Source organism: Coturnix japonica, chromosome 6 (assembly GCF_054131305.1).
Source record: "Coturnix japonica strain WE chromosome 6, WE-NBRP24, whole genome shotgun sequence".
Taxonomy (NCBI): domain Eukaryota; kingdom Metazoa; phylum Chordata; class Aves; order Galliformes; family Phasianidae; genus Coturnix; species Coturnix japonica.
In genome coordinates this window covers 4,699,458-4,724,616 of record NC_140668.1, presented here as the reverse complement: position 1 = coordinate 4,724,616, position 25,159 = coordinate 4,699,458, and the positions used below count along the sequence as shown (strand labels likewise).

General features: G+C 50.1%; 2 protein-coding genes across 4 annotated transcripts; one reads left to right on the top strand and one right to left on the bottom strand.

Annotated features, from left to right (window-relative positions):
* Positions 1 to 912: 912 nt before the first annotated feature.
* Positions 913 to 11,071, top strand: LOC146760271 (man(5)GlcNAc(2)-PP-dolichol translocation protein RFT1-like). Of its 3 annotated transcripts, none has more exons than XM_085550763.1 (12): positions 913 to 1,011; positions 1,130 to 1,215; positions 1,325 to 1,441; positions 1,829 to 2,018; positions 2,626 to 2,727; positions 3,172 to 3,306; positions 4,000 to 4,399; positions 5,137 to 5,267; positions 6,394 to 6,538; positions 7,151 to 7,256; positions 8,332 to 8,581; positions 10,280 to 11,071. In XM_085550763.1, exons 1-12 carry the CDS (start codon positions 949 to 951, stop codon positions 10,310 to 10,312), a joined length of 1,758 nt encoding a protein of 585 aa, XP_085406889.1. In that variant the 5' UTR covers positions 913 to 948; the 3' UTR covers positions 10,313 to 11,071. The 3 variants fall into 3 exon arrangements, with proteins under 3 accessions (XP_085406889.1, XP_085406888.1, XP_085406890.1); XM_085550762.1 differs by lacking the exon at positions 10,280 to 11,071 and adding an exon at positions 9,033 to 10,278; XM_085550764.1 differs by lacking the exons at positions 6,394 to 6,538; positions 7,151 to 7,256; positions 8,332 to 8,581; positions 10,280 to 11,071 and adding an exon at positions 6,124 to 6,380.
* On the bottom strand, positions 10,684 to 16,316 carry LOC146760270 (maestro heat-like repeat-containing protein family member 7). The gene is made up of 17 exons (XM_085550804.1): positions 16,090 to 16,316; positions 15,715 to 15,819; positions 15,402 to 15,582; positions 15,219 to 15,325; positions 14,849 to 14,998; positions 14,549 to 14,703; positions 14,299 to 14,446; positions 13,901 to 14,079; positions 13,680 to 13,817; positions 13,404 to 13,518; positions 13,123 to 13,260; positions 12,732 to 12,908; positions 12,271 to 12,426; positions 11,989 to 12,090; positions 11,792 to 11,900; positions 11,640 to 11,699; positions 10,684 to 11,525 (listed from the first exon to the last, which is right to left on the bottom strand). The coding sequence occupies exons 1-17, from the start codon at positions 16,309 to 16,311 to the stop codon at positions 11,356 to 11,358; spliced, it is 2,412 nt and encodes an 803-aa protein (XP_085406930.1). The 5' UTR covers positions 16,312 to 16,316; the 3' UTR covers positions 10,684 to 11,355.
* Between the last annotated feature and the right edge of the window lie 8,843 nt (positions 16,317 to 25,159).

Sequence of the window (25,159 nt, the reverse complement as noted above, 5' to 3'; positions counted from 1 at the left end):
GTGTCACTGCAGTAGTCAGAAGTGGCATTTGTGCCTTGCTGCTCCCATAGGGATGCTGTGGGGCTCTGTTTCTGTTGGAAAGATTTCAGGTTCGCCACAGACAGAGAACAGGTTTTTGCTTTCTGTATTGTGCTTTCAGCATAATTGATCGCATCAGGTTTTGTGTGCGGATGGACAGGAGTTTGCTCCACATCAGACATGGAATGTTAGGAGTATGGTGTGCACGGAGGATGTCAGTGCTGGTTTAGCCTCAGACGTGGGGTCAGAGCCTCTTCTTTGAACCTCTCCACATTCCTCAGGATGCGATGGGAGTGTTCTACCGCTTAGAACAGCCTGAGGTGACTCCTGAAGTGTCTCTTACGATGAACCTTCGGTACTATTGGATTCTCAGAAAAGAGTCTTACATTTTAGGTAGGATGATAAGGCACAGATAAAATGAGGTGGTGAAGTTGTATTGTACGGGCTGCTCCAAAAGTAATGCCTGCCGTTTATTTCCATGGGAACTGCACCGGGTGCAAAGAGCACAACAGCACAGTTGTGTGGAGCAGTGTCAGCTACAAAGCGCCGTGTCTCAGCACTGTCACTACCAGCAGCTCCGTGTTTTGGCCAGCAAAGAACAAGAGCCGAATGCGGCGCTGCTAAAAGCTGCATGGCCAGATCTGGGGCTTTTCTTTCCTGTCCGTGCCCCCAGTGCTGCAATGCACCACATCACTGCGCTCACACGCGCCGCTTGTGCTCCATCCACATTCACAAGTGGAGCTGGACGCCTCTGGCTGCCATTTCCCCGCACACTGAGGCCGTACATTGTATCGCTGCACACCACGCTGTGTCACCCCGCCGCCACCTGCTGACAGGAACCACACGGGTCGGGTTCAGCTCTGCTGCCGTCCGCCCCCTCGTGACGTCATCGCGGCGCGACGCCGTCCTTCCGGCCGGTCGCTCGGTGTCATGGCGGCCGTCGGTGCTCTCCGTCAGACCGCCCGCCTGGCCTCGTCCAGCGCCCTGCTGCAGGTGCGGGCCGACCCGGGACCCCCGGCCCCGCCTCCTCCCGCTCCTCGCCCTCCTGGGCGGCGCCCGCGGGAGCCGGCCCGGCCCCCCGGCAGCGCTTTCCTCCCCCGTTCCCCCGCAGGTGCTGTTCCGGGCGGTCACCTTCGGGCTGAACGCGCTGACGCTGCGCTACCTGTCCAGGGAGCTCCTCGGCGTCGTCAGCGTGAGGTGACGCCGCGCTGCCCCGGCAATGGGAGCCGCCGGGAACCGCCTCTGGTGGCCGGGTTTCCTTGGCACGGAGTGGGGCCGACCCCGTGTCCCGTCGTGTCTCCCGCAGGCTGACGCTGCTCTATTCCACCGCGGTGTTCCTGGCCAGGGAGGCGTTCCGCAGGGCCTGCTTGAGCGGCGGCGCGGAGCGGAGCTGGGCCGCGACCATCAACCTGCTGTGGCTGACGTGAGAGCGGCTCCGCTTTGCTTTAGAGCTCACTCCTGGTTCCGGCTGGAGGAGGCGGCGGGTCCTGCAGCGGGACCTGCACGAGGCGGCCCGTGTCTGCAGCCCGTGTCTGCACTGCATGCCGTGCATGTTTTCTTCTGCTGACTCCACTGCCGTTGCCTGGAAGGCTCACTGTAACAGTTACATTGGGGCTATCAGACTCATAGCTGCAAGTAGTAGCTCGCACTGACAGGTTTTACACCAAAACTTGTAGCTACAATAGCAATGAGTTTGTCTGATCTCTTTCGACATACGTAAAGTACAGCAGCGTGGGAAATTTGAATCAGATTTTCTCTTGTTCTTTTTTCTGCTGAAGGAAACCTGACTGTTTTTACATTAACTTTTTAGAGTCCCTCTTGGTGTCTTCTGGTCTGTTTTCCTGGGCTTCGTCTGGCTGCACGTACTTGAAGTTCCGGATCCATCCGTGGTTCCTCACTATCAGGCTGGCGTGGTGGCGTTTGGCCTCTCTGCAGTTGTTGAGCTTCTAGGGGAGCCATTCTGGGTTTTAGCCCAGGCTCACCTGTTTGTAAGGCTTAAGGTTAGTAGGGAAGCTGTGAGCATAGGGCTGTGTGGGACGGAGAAACTTCGTGCTGAAAAAGTGACGTAATGGAAATGAAGACCAGATTCCTGAACTGGATCTGTGCATGTTCAGGGGTGCTTAAAAAACAAATGAAGCTATGGGTTGCTTCGTGCTGTACGATGTAGTCATAATGTATTTGTAACGTTAATTTGCTCCTGTTTAAAAAAGGAAGTTAATTTGTTTAGAAGTTACCTCCCTAATGCTCATTAAATGTATAATCACAAGTGTTGCTCAGAGGGAGGCACAGACGCCTTCCACACTTCTGCTTTTCACTGTCGGTGTGAGGCTGTGAAATGCAGCAGCTGGGGTCACGATTGTGCCAAGCAGGATTTACTCCCATGTGGGTCCCACACAAGGGAGCGGGGCAGTGTGATGGGGGAAAAGTGCCCTATAAGACTTGAGAATGTGAGGTGGTCAATGCAGCAGCAGAACTGTGGTAGCCACACTGACTGTGAATGCCTTACAGGTCCTTTGTGGGTTGTGTGTGTGAAACTGGAGTGCTTTGCCTTCCTGTAGGTGGTTAAGCTGGCAAAAATGAGCGTTGTCTATTTTCTCTTTCTTGAAGGTAATTGCTGAAAGCCTTTCGATAGTGTCAAAATGCACTTTGACAGTTATCTTAGTCATCCTTTATCCGCAATGGGGCCTTCACATTTTTTCCTTGGCTCAGGTAAGTTTCCTGTATTCTGTATATAAATTCTTGCTCTGAAATGTTCTTTGCTGCTGTCTGTGACATTTAACCTGCTAGATAACACTGAGGAGGTGAGAGAATGTTCCTCCGAGGTGAGGGTTTAAATGTGAAGGATTTTGGTGATAGACGTTACTTGGCGCGTTGAGCCCAGTCAGTTTAATGGGCACCTTTGTTGTGTGCCTAAAGGTACATTTTGTGAATAAGGTTGTTACGTTGTGTGTGCTTTAGCTGTTCTTGAGGGCAGAGGGCTGTGATGCTGATCTGCTGATTAAAATGAATTTAAATCAACAGTACTCTGTGTGTGGGGAGGGGAGTTACAGTAACGCCTTCAGCTAGGTTCAGAGTTGACAGGAGGAAGAACTGCCTTCACTTCTCACTGAGTTCTCACTCATTCTTTGTTTTTTTCCTTCCTTGTCTTTCCAGCTTTTGTACACCAGTGTTCTGGTGCTGTGCTATGTGGTTTGTTTTGCAAAGTTCTTGGGGTCTCCTGAAGCAACAAAGAAGTCATTTCCGATTACAAGAATGAAAGGCCTGTTACCTAACTGGATGGCGGATAAGGTGGGTCACACAGTTCATTCTTAAGTCTTTGACAAGAGCGCTTTGAAAACTGGAGTTGATGGAGTGACTGAGAGATTATTTCTGCTCCTGGACACCATGGCTGGTTAGGAAGCATGGTTGCATAAAATTCCATTCACAGTTGTTGCATTCAAATCCTTGTCAGAAAACCACAGTGAACCTGGAGCTCTTTGTTTCTGGGCCTCGTTGGCTGCCTCATCTGTTGATTGGAGATGGAACATTTACAGTGTTAAAGGGAGTGAGCTGGTATCAGGTAGAAGAGAATCCAGGGTTGTCTTACAGAGCTGGTACTTCAACTTCTCCTCAGACAGAACGTGGTGGTGCACAGCGTCCTGCAGATACTCAGATCTTTGATGTCCTCCAAAAAGGAAATGGGGCAAAGAAAGAAATGAAAAGGCAAAGATGAGGAAGAGACTGAGAGATTGAGGACATGAAGGCAGTTCTGTCTTGTGAGGCTTGCAGGAGTGCTTTGAAGAGCACTGAAAGATGTACAGTACTGTGAGGGGCAGAGTTATATTGGTCTGCTAAACAACTTTTCCCCCTCTCTTGTTACTGTTGAGTGATTTACTCTGTAGAAAACTTATGCAGTTCCTTTGTGTATCTGCAAAGATGGTGATTTTCCACAAGGGAGAAAGTCAGCCAGACCAGGGTGACGCTGCTTCTTTGATTTTGCAGGCTTTCCTTAACTGGAAGGAAGCATGGCTGACTTGGAGCTTCTTCAAACAGTCCTTCCTGAAGCGGATTTTGACAGAGGGTGAGGCTCGATGTGTGGGAATGCTGGGGGAAGGAAAGTGGATACAGGTCACAAAATGGACAAGGAGCCTGGGAAGGCTGGGAGGGGATGGTGGTCAGAGCGGCACCAGCAGGTGTTGGCAACCCAGGTGCAGTTACGGAAGGTTTGTGGAGGATCAGAACTGTACCGTCCTGCTGGACATGTCTCTGGAATGCGTCCTGTTAGCAGGGCCTGGACACACACGGGGAGAGATGTGGGGGTTTGTCCTTACTTCTGTGTTTTCAACTTCAGGTGAGCGATACGTGATGACTTTTCTGAATGTGATAAACTTTGGCGATCAGGGTGAGTGTGGCGATGCTGTGCAACAATGACATCATTTTCTAGTTGCTCCTTTTTGTCTGCTTCTGAAAATACTGAAAATATTAGAAACCATTTGAAAATAACATGAAAATGTTGGAGGATTTCAGTGGCGCTGGGACGTTGAGGTGCATTTCAGAGAATGATGGGTAAATGGTTATTAAATATAACACACACCAAAAAACAAGAAACAAAACCAGAGCAACTTGTTTGAGGGTCGTGGATTTAAGGAATGCTTCTCCCTTGGATCAAAACTTGGCAGTTGTGCCTCTTCTGCTGTGCGTCTTGTTTCTGTTTTAAAAACTTGGAAGGAGGCAGCATAGTATCTGATACATTGCAGTTCCTTCTCTTCATTTTCTTGGCCCTGTTGTCTTCCTTTGCAGTCTGTTAGCTGTTACAGCAGGAACACTGTTGTTTGTAGCATCACATCTCCAACTGAATGTGCTCCATAAAAGCAGTGTCCTTACAGAGTAATGAATGGCAGCAGCAGTTCAGGTGACAGCACTGGCTGCGCCACAGGCTGATTCTCTTGCATCTGGATCTTTTATCTTCCTCTGTAGTAAGAACTGAAGGGGCTGCCTGGGGGTGTCTGGGGCTATTGCTAGATTTGCTCTAATGCTGCATTAAGTTCCACTGGTTCTCTCTTTGTTTATCAGAAATGTGGAATAGGAATTTGTGCCAGAAAAAAAGTGACAGCTTGTTGGTGTGTTTTGTTTGTGAAGGTGTGTATGATATCGTGAATAATCTCGGGTCGCTGGTGGCCAGGTTCATCTTTTTGCCTATTGAAGAGAGTTTTTATGTCTTTTTCGCTCAAGTATTGGAAAGAGGGAAGAATGTAAAGGATCAGAAGCAGGTACGTTTGTTAGTATTGGTTCCACATGAAATGCTTACCTTCTGTTGGAGATCAATTGTATCAGGAGTGTGACTGACGTGTGTTTAAATTACTGAGTGTAAAGATATTTGGAAAGAAACTTGAAGTGGAGACCATGCCGAAGGAGTCTGGACAAAAAGCAAATGGATAAAAAGGTAGCGAAGTAGGAGTTACGAGGTGCAATGACATAATGCTGCATTGTCTGGTAATTGAAGTTAAAATCCTCTACTCCAACAGCATGGTGCTTGTGCACCATGTCTGTGCAGCTGTGCTGAGGCAATTACTGTAGGTTCAATCTCTTTCCAGCAAATAAGTGGCACTTGACAATATTTGACTGACTTGAAAATACAACAGGCTGGTAAGCATTGAGCGCTTCAGAGGGTGCCCTTTCCAGAGGAAGACAGCTGTGTTTTGGCTGAGCTTTGGGATTGTTTGCGCAGTAACGATGGTTACATGAAGGAGAGGTTTCTGTATGCTCTAGAAGAAATTCTTGGTCAGATAGGAAGGTCCCAGTCAGCCAAGTGTTGTGTCTCACGTTAATGGTAGGCTGACAGAGGTGTACCTGTGTGTGTGTTTGACGTGGAGTGTTCATGGTATGTTTGTGTGTGGGCTTATCCCGTGCACCTGGCAGGAGGTTTGACTCCTCATGAGGGGTGTGGGCAGCTGCATCTTACCATGTACAGAACTCACAAGGGGCTCCTTATGCTGTGGCGAAACTTGTAGTCCAGTGTAACAATGAACAATGACGTGGCCCTTTTGGTGATTCAGGCTGTGGCCCTGGGCAAATGCTGTGCTTTTCTTTGCTATTTACTGGCTGCTGTTTGCCCCTTTCCTTAAGCCCTGAAACAGAGCTGTCAATGGCTGATCTTTGTTGAGAGTTCTGCATATAATACGGAAGAGAATAAGAATACCTGAGCACAGCTGGAAGCCAGGACCAAGTGTGTAGGTGTGTCAATACCAAAAAATAGCCTTGGCTGTGCCTTGCATTGTGCCAGTGGACTTTTTCCCCCTGGAACAGTTTCTCTTGGTGACAGCAGCAGTTGTGCTGGTTCTAGTTCGTGTAATTGACTGCTGGGTTTTGTTGTTTTGTTTCTGTTTTTTGCTCCAGGATGATGTTGCTATGGCTTCGAATGTGTTAGAACTGCTGTTGAAGCTGGTGCTTCTGACTGGCCTTACCATTGCTGTTTTTGGATGTGCCTTTTCTCAGCTGGCTCTGGATATTTATGGAGGTTCAATGCTCAGTTCTGGAACAGGTAAAAAGCTTTAGCTGTGTTTTTTGTTTCTCAGCTCTGTTCTGAGCTCTTGGCTCGGTCAGCTTTCTGTCTGAAAAAAATCAGCTCAGGTTAAAAGGAGCTTCAAGTAGCCTCATTCTGGTAGAATTATTTGATTGCTTTGCCCTCCTGTAGATGCATGCATTTAGAATATTCCAACTGTAGCACCACAGCTCCCAAAGTTACCTGCAGGGATGCTTGCAGAGGCTGGAATGTAGCCCAGCAGTAGTTTTAACAATATTAGGAGGTTTACAAGGAAGGAAGGATAAAGCATTGGCTTTTCCTGACTTGTGTCACGTGTACCAGCTTATGGCCCAATAAATACAACCACCACTTTTGTGGAGGAGATCTTGTCTGTTACATTAATAGCTGCTGCCGCCTTGTACTTTGTGTTTGGGTTCCCCTTGCTTTGTTTATTCTGTTTGTCATCTTGTCAAGATGTCCAGACCAGAAGCTTCTCAAAGGGACACAGAAGTTGCTGTTATCATTGGTGATAATGTTACAGCTTCTGTTGTGGAGTATGAAACTGTGGCTTTATAAAAGAAATAATGATCTCTTTATCCTTGTAATGCTGCTGTCTTTATTTTGTTGTAGGTCCCGATCTTCTCCGGTGCTACTCGTTGTATGTCCTATTTCTTGCTGTCAATGGAGTAACAGAATGTTTCACGTTTGCTTCGATGTGCAAAGGAGAAGTGGACAGGTGAGGAGTACCCCCAGTGCATCTGTGTGTGATTTGCATGGAGTTAAGCATGCAAATGGGGAACAATTGTTCTGCTTGGATATTCGCTTGGAAATGCTTTTCTGTTACTGAGAAGGCAGTTTCTTTTTGCAGTCGTTTTAAGGACTGTGTGCAGACCTCGATGTAAAAGCTTTAGTTTAAACCTTTGGGTAAAAAGGATCCGAACTGACAAGGTTATTAGCTTTTAATACACAGCAAACTGGGAAAGTAATTTAATGTGAAGTCTTATTTTCTGTACATGTACGTGAATAGAAGCTTCAGTTTTTAAGGTGGACTGTTATGTTAAACTCCTTAAAGTCTTGCAGCTGTTAAAACTTCTCAGTCACAGTTTCTATAGATCACATTTGGGATGACATGAGTTCAGTGGTTTATTGGCCTTGAGGAGAGCTCTGGACAAGATGACTTCCTGTGATGTTTTGCAGCCTGGATGTTTTCTTGGTTCTCTGTTGTGGTGTGTTGGCACTGCAACCTGATGGCTGCCATCGGGCTTGTTTCACTTCTGTGGCTGTTGTCTATTACAGCTCTGTTCCAAATTAATTAGGCCTTTATTTTTTTTAGGTCATTAATTAAAAGAGATCCTCTTTTAGCAGTTTAGCAATTGAGCAATTCTTTTTAGATGTGCAAGGACTGCTTTTGTCCCTCTTTCCAAGTGTGATCTTCTCTTTAAAGCCACTGTTTGGAGCAGGACTAAGTGTCACCCTATTGAGCGTTATTGTTCTTCAGTACCGAATAGAGAAGGAAAAAGTCCTCAGTGTTTGATACTGCTAATTATTGTTAGTAGGTTTTCTGAAGTGAATGCACAGGTGAATAGTAGGATAGAATTTCCTTCACTTAAAGTAGTTGTTGGTTTAGTTTACTCAACGTATTTTTCATTCTTGTGCTGCATTTCTTTTCTCAGCCTTGCCGGCTGTTAGCAGATGACAGGAGTTGTTGCTCCCATGTTTTAGAAAGCGAATGGATTTTTATCTTCTGAAAATGAGTTTAGTAATTAAATAGTGCAACTGCATATGTTGTTTATATTGTTTCTTCTTCCTAGGTACAATTTTGTTATGCTGGCCTTGTCCTTCGTGTTCCTGTGCATCTCTTATTTCTTGACCCGCTGGCACGGAAGTGTTGGCTTCATCCTTGCCAACTGCTTTAATATGGGTATTCGCATTGCTCACAGCATCCAGTACATCTATGAGTACTTCAAGGAAAGCTCCTACAGACCTTTGACAGGCTTGCTTCCCTCACCGTTTTTAATACTCGCTTATGTCATAAGTGGAGGAATTACTGTTTATTCAGAGGTAAGTATCTGCCTCGGGATGTTCCTTTCACTGCGGAGGTTTGTCAGATGGCTTCATTACCAGAAGGAAAGAAATATTATCAACAGGAAAGGCTTACAACCATAGCCTTGGAGATTTCCATTACATCTTGCAAGGCTGCGTATAGATCTATTAAAAATGAAACAAAGACATGCAATTATATTGATCTTCAGATGTGTGCCTGCTTGCCTTCTCCAGGTGGCAGAGAACTGTGTACCTAATGAGTCAGACAGTTCTGCTGGCCATCTGTATATCCACATTCTTAGTTCTTGGTAATTGATGGTGATAGTGCAAAGAAATGGTCACTAAAGATTCGGTTAAAAAAATAAAAAAGCAGTGCAGGGGGAATAAAACAACAACATCTATCATGTATGTAGCTGGCCTACCTTGTGCCAACTGGTTTTCCTTCAGTTGCTGGTTTCCTTTGTTTTAGGCATTCTTCTGCTGCGATAAGGGTTGGATGTCAAGGCTGATTCACATCAGCATTGGGGCGCTGTGCTTTGCAGCTACCACCATTACCATGTTCTGCACAGAGACCAAGCTGGTCCACTTTGTCAGAAGCCAGTTCCTCTCCCAGTATATGAAGAAAGGAACATGAAATGCTCGTGGGCAGAATAATTCTTGTTCGTGGCTGCAATTATGGAGGGTTGTATTCTTTGCACGGGTCTGCCTGGATAAAGGTTTCCACATGAGTTTGTTGGAAGTATTGATAGTGACAGTATAAGTGGTTGCTGACTAAACTACTCTGTACAGTGAAAGAGAGCCGAGTAATTTTCTCTTCATGCATCATTCGTTCTTAGCTTTTCTTCCAACAGCCTCGTTGGTGATGAAGGTCTGTAGTGCACCTGCCTGACATGAACTGATGGCCAGAATTAATGTGGGGAGCTCCCATTCTTACTGGTAGGGAGACATATATGAAGGCATTGTATGGCTTACGTCTTAATTAACATGTAATTAAGAATACCCTTATTGAGGATGGTGGGCTGTTGAAAAAGTTAGCAAAGAAATGGTTTGATGTTGAAAAACAAAAACCAGAACCAAAACCTGAAGCAAACACTGGAGCGAGGACCAAGCACGAAACCAGTACCAAAGTGGAACGTAATGCAGCGCAGAAAAACCTGAGTTATCGGTGCCCTGAAGTGAGAAGCATTAAACAGACAGTTCTGGTACTTGCAGGGAAGCTACTGGAATATGCAGCGTGTCCAAGTCCAAGCTGGCTGTGTGAGTTTACTTCTGTCAGCATCATTCATGTAAGGAGAGAATCGATTAGCTTGTCAGAAATGCTCTGAAGCTTTTCTCTAGACAGAAGTGTGGTGGGTTTTTGAGCAGTGCCGAACAACAGCTGTGAATTACAGTCACGTCCAAGTTCCAGAAGGTAGAGTTAAATATCATTGACTTCACTGCTGTTCTGTTCCTACCTGAGGTGATCAGTGCAGTTATGAGCAGATTTGTCTCGCCTTTCTGCAAAGTGGAACGTTGTGTATGTTGAATGAGATTTCCTTCTGGGTTTGTGCGTGTTGGATCTCTTGCTTTTGGATTAAAAAAATGCTGCTTTTTCTTACAACGAGGTTTTTCATCTGGTTGCTCCTTTTTGTGTTTGTTATAAACCTTTGTGTTGATTTAATTTATTGAAAATGTCAATGCTCAGAAGCAATAAAGCATTGAATTTTGTTTCCTAAGGGCGCCATGTCGTATTGCTGGTCTAAGATGTGACTTCAGAGCATACGAGCAGCACGTTGTAACAACCAGCATTCCCTTCACATGGTTTGAGTGGAGCAGGAAATGCCGAGTGTGCTGAGACGTACAGCATGAAGACTTCACTGTCATCACATAGCAAACTCCACAGGTCCTGAGACAGCTCTAGAAGCATCTTCACTTCCAATGGCAGTGAGGAGTTGGTACCAATGGACAGAGCTGACGGGGTGAAATGCTTTCTGGTATCACTGTGGTACCGTTAGAAATGTTTGGTTCTGTTAGAAATGTTTTCTTAACTGTCGCCTCCAAATCCGGCGACAAGTCAAGGCTGCGTGTGAAAGTACCGTGCCTCCGCACATGGGGAACAGATGAGACTCACACACAGTGCGTAATGCCAAAAGAACGAATTTAATGCCTTGCAACAAATAGTATATACCGGTACATGTGACCGCCCCCATCAGGTACTTGTGACCTCCCTGACTCCAGCCCAGGTGCACCCAACAGCTTTGTCTCAAGTGATGCACGGTCATAGTTTACAAATCCTGATGAGCGGGCTGAAAGGAAGTGATCACACTATGATACAGGAACATCCCCTTCACCCGAGATTTCTGTCCAGGTTTTGTCTTCTCCAATTTAGAAAAGGCTCATTGGTAGGCTAACAGCATTGTAACCAGCATTACTAACACATCAAATGCCTATTCCCATAGATTCCAGCATTGGTAACATTAGATCCTATTTGATTCACATCCAATTTATTAATAAAATAGAAGCACACTGGATAATAACCTGGATAATGCCTAATAATTGCAGTTCCTGAGACTGCATTGGAAATGCTAGAAATTCTCCCATTATGTCGCTCCGCTGTTATCTGCAGTATAACAGGTTACAAAGCAGCACACGGGCCCAGTCACTATGAAAACTGGATACTAGGGCCAGTCCTAACGACTCCCATTTACTTTCCAAAAGCACAATTTGTGCGGGCGATGGGGCAAAGGGAAGTGATGTGCCCGAGGAGTGGGGCTGAGCAGCAGGCAGGAGATGCTGGGAGCTTTGCAGGGCGCTCAGCTGTCTGCCCGGGAGGAGCGCCACCTCCTCCATGTGCCACGGAGCCTGGTGGAGAGCTGCCCAATGGCTCCTTGTGGATGTGGCCTCATTTCCTTCAGGATCTTCAGCGTCTGAAGGGCCAAGGAAGCGACAGCTGGACTGGGGTCATGCTTCATTCCCTGAAGGCCTGCGATAAGAGGAACAGAGAGGCATGATGACCCAGCTCTCCCCTCTGGCAGGAGGGAGCGAGGGACAGGCATGTCACCTGCTGGCTGCCCCAACATCCCACTCCCTGGCTTACTTTGGTAGATGTGCTCTCTGTCAGCCCGCTGCTCATCCCTCATGTGCCGCCCTAAGAGCCCTGCGAACACAAAGCCCCGTCAGCGACCCCCGCTGTTCCGTGGGTGCAGCATGGAGGGCCGGGGATGGGGGAAGCTCAGCCTCGTGGCTCACCGATGAACCTCACGGCCTCCAGTCGCAGGGTTTCCTGCAGGCTCTGCAGGTAGAGCAGGCAGTCGCCCAGGTAGTCCTGCGCTGCACTCTGTCTCCTCCTCTTGGTCAGCTGAAGAGGGAAGAATGTGAGGTCAGTGCAGGCTGGTCCCGACCCTGTCCTGGGGTGTGGGAATGGGCATACTGTTGCGCATACTCACCATGCAGTCGCTGATCTGCCAGAACTGCTCTGTCTGCACCAGGTGCTCCAGCTTCCTCCAGCGCAGGAACCGTGCAGCACCAAGGAGGGCTTTCTGGGAGGCCTGCCAAAGAGCTGAGATAGCACCGCAGCCCGAGCAGCCGCAGAGCCCGTGTCCCCAGAGCCCCTCTGCAGGGAGGATGCAGCAGCAGGGGCTGATGCTGCTGTGGGCTGCAGTACTCTTGATGTATGGGGGGCACCACGGGAGCAGCATCACCCTCCCCCAGATGAACCTGATTCCCACCTTGGACACGTTCTCTTCCTCATCGTGCAGGTGTAGATACAGCAGGACCAGGTTCCTGAACACCGTCTTCTGCATCTTCCTCTTTTCTTGGCCCTCCACAAAGCTGAGCGTTTTGAGGAAGAAGTCGATGGAGAGCTGACGCACCGTGCCGGACTCCTGTGGAGGAGGAAGGAAGGACATCTGTGTCAGCAGCTCCAAGTCCATGGCAAGCAGGGACAGCACCACCAGTGAAGTGGGGGCAAAATCTCCGAGCTGAGAGGATGCAGATCTTGAGGATGCCCTCAGAACTGCTCCAAAGTGTGCAAGCTCTGCCCAGCGGAAAGTCTGCCCAGGACCACGCAGTGCCTGAACCTGGTGAGTGGCCAGGAAAGTCCCCTGGTGCGCTGTCACAAGGCAGCAGGCATGGGCACGCTGGGCTGGCAGCCACATCCCTCGTGTGCTGGACTCCCTATCATCCTTACATCGTTAAGCAGAGCTGGGAGCTTGCCGGCCAGCTCCAGAGCCATGATGCTGAGCTTAACCTCCTTCAGGAGGTGCAGCAGGTTGCTGAATATTGGTAGGGCCGTGGCACGGATGTCACTATCTGCATCCTGCAGCTGCTCCATGATGCACGGCAGGAAGATGATCATTGTCCTTGCCTGTGGGGAAAAACACCCCATCCTTTAGGTACGGCAGCAAGCGTAATGAGGGCAAGGCTACTCCAGTACCAGCCCTGAATAGCAGGCAGTGATGGGGTGGGCAGAGCGCACCAGCTCCTCACTGCCTGAAGAGTTGCCGAGTTGTACATGGCCCCGCTACAGCCCCATGGCAGGCCCAGCCCAACCTGTGGCATTCCTGGCCACCCCTGCTCACCGTGTCCTGCCTCTTGCTGAGCTGCAGGATGCCCCTGAGCACCAGCTGCTGCATGCCCACCCTCTTGCTCTGCAGATAGTGGGCAAAGATTCCTATGATGCGGTGCAGCTCTTTGCTGAGGTCCATGCATTCCAGCATCTGCAACAACACACGTGGCTCTTAGTGCTGGATCTAACAGTCAGCTTGGGGAAAGACAGCAGGCCCCGAGGGAGGCAGCAGGGCTCGTGCTGCCAGTGGCCTTGCAGCCTCCAGTGTTCTCTGCTTCTGCAGCTGTTGCTCACCTCAACGAGGAAGACCATGGCCACCATATCCCAGGAGTAGAAGTTGGTGCTGAGCAGCTCAACCAGCTGCTGGAAGATGGGGTCACGCAGAGCAGCAGGCAGTTCCCTCATCACCCTGCAGGGATAAGAAGGCACCGTGAGCCCTGAACCAGGCAGACGCAGCTCTGGCTGTGCAGCCCTCTTGCCACTGCTGCAGGGGCCACAGGCTCTGGTGCTGTGGCTGCAGTTTGGCTGAGAACTGGGGACCCCCGTGACACCACAAGGAAGGGCTCCCACCTGGCCACCACCTGCACACCCTGGAGGTGGGTCACAGTGCTGAGAAGCGCGTCCCAGCCCCCCTGCTCCTGGATGGCCTCCATCTGCTTCTGGAGGCCCACGCTGCAGAGCAGCACCTTCAAGGACTGCACCGCGGACCTGCAGGTGGAGAAGGGTGCGAGTCACATCAGGAGCCCCAGCAGCGGGTCCCTGGGTGCAGCAGGGGGACGGGGATGTGGCACCTGATGGGAGTGAGCTGGTGCTGCTGTTGCCCCTCCCAGAAGATTTCCACCTCCTGCAGCGTCAGCTCCGTGGTGAAGGACACTTGCAGGAGAAGGGCTGGGAAGAGCTGGGGGAAGATGGCTTCAGCCTCCTTGAGGACCAGAGGCAGCTGGAGTATCTCTGGTAGGATCCTTGCTGCCTGCAGAAAGCACCCGGATATGATTCTTGCCCTGTCCCCTGGGTTTCCACCCCGTCTCTAGAAGTGTAGGGATGGAGAAAGGGAGGGGGGGGGAGGGAGACCCCCAGAGCCCCAGGCAGGTCTATGGATGCATCCCAGGGCAGGAAGAAGGCTCGGGGGTGGACAGGGAAGGGGAGTGGGGACTCAGCTGGGGTTCAGCTGGGTGAATGAGGAACTCACGGCCAGGGCAAGGACACGTGGCCTCTCCTTGATGAATGGGGAGGTGTGCTGCAGAGTGTGGTTTATGAGCACTTGGAACACCTCCTGCAGCACCGTCTTCACGGTTGAAGACTCCGAGAGCATTTCCCTCCACATGGTGACAGCAACTCTGCAGGTCCCCAGGGCTGTCAGCGTGGCTGCTCCTGCCTGGCTGATGGCCGTGGGGTGGGGAGGGGGGGGGAGAGGAGCCCTGAGGGCTGTGGCCCCATACCTGGAGCAGGTGAGAGAGCAGACCAGCAGGCTGCTGACCATCTCCTTTGGGAATTTGCTGGCCAGCACAAGCAAGGCCCTGCTCAGGCTTTCAAGAGCTGGCTTGGCTTTGATGGAAGGCAGGCTGCTGTGGATCGCCTTCACAATCTTTTGCACCTGGAGGGGGGGAGCATGGGTGAGAATGGGATGGCACCAGAGCAGGGCCCTGCTGCCATCCCCACTGCTGCCTGCCGGCCAAGCGCAGTGCCAGGGATGGAGCAGAGCCCCCAGGGCTGGAGCGGAGGCAGCAGCAGGTTCCCACCTGCTGTGGAGGGAAGCGAGCCTCTCCTGCGAGCACATCCACCATGTGGGCAGCCAGCTGGGTGCTGTGGAGGCTCGGTGCTTTCATGCTCTCAATGGCTGTGAGTAAAATGTTGACCTTTTCAGGGTACAGGAGGTATTTCAGAAGGACCTGTGGGAGGGAGGAGAGGAGGGATGACTTATCCTCTGCTTGGCTGCTCAGCTGTGCAGGTGTCCCAGGAGAACTGGGAGCAGAGGCTGTGCTGGGTGATGCCAGGGATATGAAGCGTGAGGGCCCCAAAGGCACCAGGGCTGCTCGGGGACAGTGCGTGCACTCTTCCTGACACTGCAGGCCTGGGTTCTCCTGTGGGCTCAGGGTTTGCTCTTTGTACCTCGAAGATATTTCTGGCTCTGTCCTCACGGGAAACCTCCTGGTGGAGCGAAGTTTGGCTGTCCCAGAGCTGTGGTACTGTGCGCTCCTCCGGTTGCCATGGCAGTCCTGGACAGGAGCACACACGGTGTCAGTGAGGGGTCTGGGCATCTGGAGGGACCTAGCCCAACACAACTCCTCTCACTTGGGGCAGCGATGAAGATGAAAAGCTGATGAACAGCATTAATCGCCTCATCTCTGGTCCTGTCATCCGTGGAAGTGCAGGACAGGATGAGGTGTCCGACCAGCTTTCCCAGCACGGGGAAGCGTTGGTTCTCCTGGCACTTGTGCTGGAACACCGCGGTTCCAACGAAGCAGGTGCACAGCTGGGGAGAGAGGCAGCACGGCTGAGTGGGCAGCAGGGCCCAGCCCAGTCTCTGTGCAAGCCTGGACACAGGTGGGCTCTGGCTGGGGAGCCAGGATGTGGTCCCAGAGCTGAGCGCGCCGGGACTCCCTACCTCAGGCAAGACGCAGGTGTTGCTGAAGGCGAGCAGCCTGGCAATGCACACCACAGCCCTCTCCTCCACAGCCGCCAGCTGGCACGTGGTGAAGGGCAGCAGGAGCTGTGGAGAGAAAAGTTGCTGTTGTGCCCACAGCACGGGGCACTCGTCCTTCCCCTTGCTCCCCAGCTGCAGCGGGGTGGGTGGTTGCGTCCCTGTCCTGCTGCAGCCCTGCCATCTTCCCGCTGCTCCCCACCCATCCCTCTAACACCACACGGGCTAGTTTTGGGCCAGCACCCCCTGCCCGCAGCAGGCCCTGGGGGGACCTCGTGTGGATCCCTCCTTTGTGGCCTTGAACCATCCCCACAAACCCCAGCGTTGCCACATCCAAACCTCCATGATGTTCTGCAGCTCCACGAGGACAAAGCGGCCAGCGCTGCTCACCAGCACCTGCAGCAGGTGGTGCAGGGCTTCCATGGTCTGCAAAGGAGGACAGGGGTCAGGGCGGCCTGCCCTGCTGCGTCCTGCTGGCAGCAGAGGGGCATCCCGGGTGCTGGTGCCCAGGAAGCGTCCCCAGGGCTCAGCTGATGCGCACCTCCACGTAGAGTTCCGCATCCAGGTCCGCGTCGTCCTCGTAGCGAGGGAGGTGGAGGACGCTGCCGAGGCAGGCACGCAGGAGACCGTTCTTCTCCTCTGGAAGCAGCCATGCTCCACTGCGAGGGGAGAGAGGGCAGAGGTGTGATGCTCCGCTCAGCACCCTGTGCCCTGCAGCCTGTCCCGCTCAGGGCCCCGGCTGGGACCAATGCCTCCACGCTGGCAAAGCCGTGCTGGGGCAGTACCTCATGGCGGCGATGGTGCTCATGGCCTGCTGCCGGAGCTCCGTGTCCAGGTGCTTGGTGGGCTCCTCCTGCAGCAGTGCCTGTGGGCACAGCGGGATGGGATGGGATGGGATGGGATGGGATGGGATGGGATGGGATGGGATGGTGCAGTGTGCCCTGCTTTGTGTGCAGAGCCCAAGCACCCCATCCAGGCCCCCAGTCCTGGCCCTCGTTCAGGGCTCCCCAGTGACCTTGCAGTGGAAGGGCTGTGCCCTCAGCCCAGCCCTGCAGTGCTCCATTACCTCAATGCACAGCACCACCTTCAGCACGTAGTCACACAGCTGGCTGTGGACCACGCTGTCCGTGATGGCAGCTGTGCAGGCAGTGCGGACGCAGGCCAGAAAGCGCAGCTTCTGTTCCTGTGTCTGAGACAGGAGGGGAGTTACAGGGGTTGGCATCGGGGGACCCTGGCACCCTCTGGGCACAGCCGGGCAGGGGCAGCCATGGAAGCACAGAGTGCACACTACCTGCGGTCTGCATGCACAGCAGGCGTCGATGTAGCTCAGGGGATCCTCGTCCTGAGGTGACACGACGGAGGCAAAAGGATCCTCAGCTGAGCCCACGGGCCCCTGCTGGGGCTGCACCCCATGCACCTCGCCGGGCCCCTGCGGGGCCGTGGGGGTGCGGGATGCTCCGTGCCTCTCTGGCCAAGCCTCTCGAACTCGGAGTGGGGGTCTCTGCTCCATCTCGCAGCGAGGAACAGCGGCGAATGAGCCTCGTGTTCCAGCTCTGCCTCCTGGTGGTCAAAGCCCATTGTAACGGGGCTGTGATCTCACCCTGTTCCATCCGCCTCCACATAGAACCCCTCCTCTTGCCCTGGGCTCGCCCCAGAGCCCCACAGCCGTCCCTGTCCTTGGGCAGGTTCGGTCTGGAAGGAGCCCTTGTATTCACTGTGTGTGTTTGCCACAGCTGCAGTGTTGGGATCCGGGAGTCCTTCTTCAGTCCATCCCTGCATCCCCCCCTGTCAAATTAAACCATGTTCTGGTCTCCATTGGGACGGAGTTGATTTTCCCTTCTTGGCATCTGGTGCTCTGTTTCGGCTTTAGGAGAAAAACAGTGTTGGTAACGCAGCAGTGTTTCTAGCTGTTGCTGAGCTAGATGGGATGGGATGGGATGGGATGGGATGGGATGGGATGGGATGGGATGGGATGGGATGGGATGGGATGGGATGGGATGGGATGAGATGGGATGGGATGGGATGGGATGGTGCAGTGTGCCCTGCTTGGTGTGCAGAGCCCAAGCACCCCATCCAGGCCCCCAGTCCTGGCCCTCGTTCAGGGCTCCCCAGTGACCCTGCAGTGGAAGGGCTGTGCCCTCAGCCCAGCCCTGCAGTGCTCCATCCCTGCAGGCATTCAAAGGCAGGCTGGATGTGGCTCTGGGCAGCCTGGTCTGGTGGTTGGCGACCCTGCACATAGCAGGGGGTTGGAACTGGATGATCTTTGAGATGCTTTTCAACCCAGGCCATTCTATGACTGTACAGTTCCATACTGGAACAAATGGTAACTAAAATGGTAACTATGTAAAACATGGAGTCAAACCTGTGTGATTTGTCCACACCAGGAGGTGATTAGAAAACAATTAGTAAGCTACAAAGCTGCTTGCATGAAAGGAAAAGAAAATAAAACTACAAGAATAAGGGAAAACCTTTCTTCCTGAAAATAGGAAGAATAATGGACCTGACATGAAATTTGGGTGAAGCTGCCTGATTTTATGAAGCTATTCCCATTATTTTCTTGGTGCTGTGTTTCCCAAATGAGTGGTTTCTGGCTGTGCTGCAGCACCAGTCTGCATGTGAACATCAACTCTATTCACCATCTGGGAAGATTAGGACTTCCCTTCTCCCACCAGCACCACTGAATTACAGTTACTCAGTGGTTAAACAAAGGAATCCTTAAAGAAGGGTTTACAGCTGTCGTGTTATCTGAAGTGCTTGGGGCATTCTGATGCTATTAAGCTCTATGTATTAACAAGTTCAAAAAGAAAAGGTAGGCATCTGATTGTTGTGACAGTTTCTAAGTGATTTGGAAAGCTGTACCACCCAACCACTCCTTCTGTTTGATGGAGGTGACAAAGCTCAGTTTAATTTCTGACTGCTGTTTAAATTCTGAAGCTCGAGCTGGTTCCTGGAGCAGAAAAAGCTCGGAAGCTGTCCCTCCTACAAGCAGGCACCTCTGAGCAAAATATGACATCTCGATTTCTGATGGTAAGGTCAGGAGACCTGATTCCAGCGTCTAGCTTTCGGATTCATGCTATGTTAGTGGGACCTTTGGCATCTAGCACTGACCAACAGCAACTGACAGGCTGGTAACAGTGCACCCCAAAACAGTTACGTTTCTATTTATGTTATGAGGGAAAATTGTATCGCATTGAGATTTCCAGTTTTTACTCTTTGCAGATCTAACTAGCTGCTGGAAGAATCCTGTACGCCATGTTCACACCATTTTCAATGAGCTGGATGAGTCTGTTGTTGGCATTTTAATACCACTGACCAGGCAGGCAATATGTATGGAGTATTTGGCTCTCTCTACAGTCATGAATGTTTGAGTATCTTCAACATGTGGCTCATTGCTTCCATTTCAGGCTGCCCAGAGAAGCTGTGGGTGCCTGTCCTTGGTGTTGAAGGCGAGGTTGGATGGGTGATGGGCAGCCTGAGCTGGTTAGTGGGCAGCCAGCCCATGGCAGGGTGACATTCATTCAGGTTTATTAAGATGAGATGAGTTCTCCTAAATGCGCTGTTCTCCATATGATGATAATTGGAGTCTAGATGGATGACTTAAACCAGACACCAAACTTTCTGATGGCCAAAATGAAATGAACTCAATCCTTTACTGTGTCAGTAGTCTGTAACTAGAGCCCATCAGGTAATTCCCAGCCTCCTGCCTGTATCAGTGGCTGCACACGGTGAAAAAGTCTGATGGGATTTTAACCTCTAAAATGTTCAGAATCAGCCAGAGGGTGAATATATTCACTATGCAAATACCTGCAGGAATAAGCTTGTCATGTATGTCCTCAGGTACCACAGTAGTTAATGGTGGGACTCAGTAGGTCATGCTGAAAGTTGAGTCTGCTGATCTTGAAGGCCTTTTCCAGCCTAAATGACCTTATGCTAATATTTCTGTATTTATTTCTGTTCAGCTCCCAGAAAACCTCCCACCCAGCCCCCAGCTGACCCCGTGGTGAAAAATAAAACAGAAACCTCAGTGACGCTGGCATGGTCCCCTCCGAAGATGCACCGCCCCATTCCAGTCGATGGCTACATTGTGGAAGGCAATAAACTAACTGGCTTCACGTGGGTGAGGTGCCACGAGTCTCATGTCCCCGTCCCAGAGTTCACGGTGAGCAATCTGTCTGAAGAGGCTGATGATCAGTTCCGAGTGTCTGCAGTCAATGCACATGGACAGAGCCCGTCTCTGGAATTCCCAGGGAGCGTGCACCTTGGTAAGCATAAAAACCCCAATGGAAATGGGTCAGTGTGAGCTGAGCAGCTGTGTTGGTTCCCTAAAGATGTTTCCTTTGACTTTAAGGATAGCAGTGCATTAACACACCAAAGGCTTTCCTTTATTACTAGTTCTCCTATCAACCTCCAGCTACCACTAAAGTGATACAAGTTCTGTTTTTGTGACAGAGACATGAATATCCTTATCTTTTGATATCTCACATGTGCAAGAGGCAGAACTTTCTGTAACAGATTTGAAGCATAGAAGTGCTTCTTCCAGCACTCATGCAAAGGGAGAAGAAGAAATGTCCCTATGATTTAAACTTCCATCTCTAAATGAGATACCAGACTTGCATCTAAAGAGCATTAAGACATCCATGTTGTTCTTCCTCAGAACCAGTCCTGGCTGTGAAATCCCCCCTAACAACTGGGGAAGCTGTACCTGGAGGGGATGCCATGTTTACTATTGACCTTATAACAACGTGTTGCGGCATTTGGTACCTCTATGGTAAAGTCTTACAAGAAACTGAGACCTGCATCATCAAGAGAACCCAAACTACTCACAGCCTAATGATAAAGAACGTCACCAAGAACGATGATGGAGCAGAAGTGAAATTTGTTGCCGAAAATGTTGATGTCAGCAGCAAGATGAGAGTGAGAGGTATTTGCTTTGATCCTTCTCCTTTCATCTTACAGTCAAGGCATAGTTGCTGTGATCTGTTGATTAGAACTGGGGCTGCAGGCATTCACTGCCTGTACCAAATACCTGAAACTGCATCCCATGGACTGACGTGAGTCCTGGTAATGACCTAAACATGATAGCACTGAGTGTAGAGTAAGCCAATCTACCCAGCTGCTTGGTAACTGAACCAGATTGCTTCATGCCAGCTGATGAATGTCTGTAGTTCACAGGTATTGGCCAGTGCATTCAGTCAGCAGGTTTACCACTGCATCACCATAGAGCAGTACTTTCAGCTCCAGGTTCAGACAGCCTTTCTGATTGCACTGGAATAGTTTAGAAGTAGGGGAGCAATCATTCCAATAATATCTGTATCAATCAGCTTTGCATGACCAAATAGAACAAATAAACATTCATTATGGGAGGACCTGTTTGTCATTGGGTGGAAACCTCTGCAGAAGCATGTTTAGAGCATTCTTAATCAGTAGAAGGAGATGTTTGGTTGATTTTTACTTAGTAAATCCGGCAAGAAGACCAAATGAAATATCTTGAATTGCTCAGCAGTGACACAATGATGAGTGCAGGAACAGAAGGTGATACTTTTTCAGAGATCTTGCAGCAAACATTGACCACGTTAGCCTGATATCAATTGAAATAACGAGGCCTTTGCTCCTGACAGGTGCTGCAGTGAGATTTACCAATAAGAGCAAAGATGTAGAAAAGATCTCCGCTCGGCTGCGTGAGGAAGCCAAATTGCAGGCTGAGCTTTCAGACACAGGCGCTACTGTGGGGTGGATGAAGGATGGGAAGGAGCTCAAGGCCAGTGAAAATTATGAACTGCAAATTGTGGGGAAGAAACACACCCTGAAAATTCACAGCGTCTCAATGGATGATGCTGTAAGTTGTCAGTGCATCTGTGAGGGGGATAAAATGCTCTATCAGCTTTCAGTGAAAGGTATGTGACAGTCTGGGCTGTCCTCTTCCTGCCCAGGGCCAGCAGACTGCATTCACCTGACTCCCCGACAGTCCAGCTGTTGTCAGACAGCATCTGGGGTGTTTTCAGTGGCTGTTTTGACTTGAACTGGCCAATCTGCTTTGTAGAGCCATTTGATTTCTGTGTTCTGTCCTGTGATTCGTCCCTAAGATATAGAGGAAATCAAGGGAAAGATAGGAAAAAGAGCATCCCAGCCTTCCTGCTCTTCTCTCAGGTTGGCCACGAGAGATGATGTCAACAGCTCTTTTTGTAGCAGTGATCCCAAGTGTAGAAGAGACCTGTGAAGTGTCACAGGGATGTTTCCTTAGCTGTCATTCCATGGTGGGCTTTTTCTTACACAGATGTAGAGAGAAACTGAACCTTCCCACACAGGTCTCTGTTTTGCTGCAGGGTGTAGGTCTGATCTCTGAGATCCACACGCTGGGCCTTGATTGCAATAAATGAGAGCCCTTTGTTTGCTCCAGTGGAAGACTTTCCATTTCTGCAGTACCCTCTGCAGATGACACAAATGCAAATGCACCTTCTTCCCAGCAACAATTGCCTTTTTTTTTTTTTTACACTGAGTATGCATGAGGCTCTTCATCATATTCTGCTGGCTTGTCACCCTTGTTGATCCATGGAGAGACGAGAAAGCCCTAGAGTAGTGTATGCACTTTGGCATTGGAGAGCTTACTTAATTGCTTCTTCTCAAAGAACAAACTCCAGAGAGGCATGGAGACAGCTCCAAAGAGAATTGAATAATGGGTATAAATTTAAGGAGAGCAGAACACCCTGCCAAGGCTTGTCAGCTAGTCTTAATTTTGCTTTTCTTCTCTTTCTTTGTCACAATAGCATAATATTTCATACTGGCAGTTCTGCCCACAGAATTAACTGGCACAGGCTGCCCGGGGAGGTGGTGGGATCCCTGGAGGTGTTCAGGTCCAGTTCTTGGGACCAGTGCTTTTTTACGTGGTTATCAGTGACACCAATGATGCAATGGAGTGCACCCTCTGCTGTTTGCTGAGTGGTGGGGCTGATGCAGTGGAAGGAAGGGATGCCATTCAGAGGGAGCTCAACTGAGAGGTTGGCCTAGGTGAATCTAATGAGGTGGAACACAGCAAAGTGCAAGTTTTGCACTTGGGCTGGAGGAATCCCAGGCATTTCTACAGCCTGGGAGGAGCAGTCCTTAAGAGAAGCCCCGCAGAGAAGGACCTGGGGGTCCTGGTGGATGAAAAACAGAACGTGAGCCATCAGCGTGCTCTTGCAGCTCAGAGAGCAAATGGTCCCCTGGGCTCCATCAGAAGAGGGGATGGCCAGCAGGGACAGGGAGGCGATTGATCTTCATGATCCTTGAGGTCCCTTCCAACCCGGGCCATTCTATGATTCTGTGATTACACTCACTGACAGAAATAACGGCAGCTGTACAGAAGCTGGATATATTTTGGGACAGTTCTTGTAACCAGCTGATTTTAAGACCCTGCCAGAGTTGAGAGTCTAAATTGCATGTCAGAAGAAAAATGGGAAAGTGGTTATTGCTCATTCTTTTTCATTTGCTGATTCTTTCTTTAGGGATCCTTTTCCAAAGGAGATTCTGGTGCTGGAAGCAGTTGAAGAAAGAACCTAAGCAGCTCTTGCCAAGAGTGCTTGAAGTCCCTGTGGAGAGAAGCAAAGAACTTGGGCTTCCTCTTGGATGCTCCCCACCATGTCTCAGGAAGGAGACCAACTGCTGTTCCACTTTCTGCTCTGTGTGTGGAAAGGTACGTCTGGGTTTCTTCTGCTTGTTTTTTCTTTCTTTTTCTGGCTTTGAAGGAGAAGGGGTGGAGCAAGGGGAGACCCACTGGTCATTTGTTACCTCAAGAACAGGATGGATTCTGCATTGACTGTGAAAAACCTGGGCTAGTAGCATGGGCATGTTTCAGGCTGGACTCTTCTTTGGCTGCTTGGTTTCCTTTTGGCTACAGGGAGACAGCTGTCTAAAGGTGTGTTTTCAAACCCACTCTCCAAAACCATGTTTCATTGTTGCAGGTGGTTCAGTGAGCTTTTGCAGTGCAGATGCTGTAGTTTGCTGTAGAATCTGAATGGTTTCTGTTCCTAGGGGAGGACTGGGAGGAGGTAGTGAGAAGAGAATTCAATGCCTAAGGGGAGGGGAGATCGGGGATTGGTGGGAGAGGGAGCCAATAGGAGGGAGAGAGAAGTTGGGCGCAGGGTGATGGCAACATCCCTTTGTGACGTCATAATGCCCCTTTGTGACATCATAATGCCCCTTTGTGACGTCATAATGCCCCTTTGTGACATCATAATGCCCCTTTGTGACATCATAACGACCCTTTGTGGCGTCACAATGCCCCTTTGTGACATCACAATGCCCCTTTGTGACATCATAATGCTTCTTTGTGACATCACAGTGCTTCTTTGTGATGTCATAATGCTCCTTTGTGATATCACAATGCCCCTTTCTGATGACATAATGTCTCCCCTTTGTGACGTCACAATGCCCATTTGTGACATCTTAATGCTTCTTTGTGATGTCATAATGCCCTTTGTGATGTCATAATGCTCCTTTGTGATATCACAATGCCCCTTTATGACGTCACAATACCCCTTTGTGATGTCATAATGCCTCTTCGTGACACCATAACGATCCTTTGTGACGTCATAATACCCCTTTGTGACGTCATAATGCTTATTTGTGATGTCATAATGCCCCTTTTTGACATCATAATGCCCCTTTGTTACATCATAATGCCCCTTTGTGACATCATAATGCTTATTTGTGACATCATAATGCCCCTTTGTGACATCATATCACCCCTTTGTGATGTCATACTACCCCATATGAAGTCCAGGCAGAGTCAAAACTTATGGACCTGCACGAGGATCACTTTCAAGACAGTGGCTCTGTTGCTTCAAGCTTATTTTCTTCGTCCTGCCGCCACTCTATTACCAAGTATCAACAACCTCTTGCATGATTCAACTTGCAAACGTTTGACACTAACCCTTGTGTTTCTGTGCCTTCCTAGATAATTCGAGCCCTTGTCAACCCCAATGATCCAAACCAAGTAGTGATGTGCAGTGTGTTTCCATCAATGGAGAGTTCTTATTAAGCACAAATCGCTGCAATTCGGATGACAGCCTTCCACATGGTAACAGTGATGGACACAAGGGGCTCATCCACGTTCATGCTCTCATATCTCCTGGCTCTGCTGAAGCTCCTGACCTGAGCCTGCCAGACACCACAGTCACCTGCCTGGATTGTGACCCAGTGCCTTTGCAGTGCTGCCCATCCCAAGCACAGCCCGAGTGCCCCAACAGCAGCACCACCATGCAGGAGCAGGGCAGCAGTGAGGTGAAGCTGAGCATCTTAGATGGGGACTTAGAGTCAGGCTGCCAGTCCCAGGCACCAGGCAGCAGCACCAGCTCTGAGCCACTCTCATCTTGACAAGAGGAGTCCTATCTTCACCCTTGACCTCTCAAGCCCTCCTGTCTTTTATTGAATA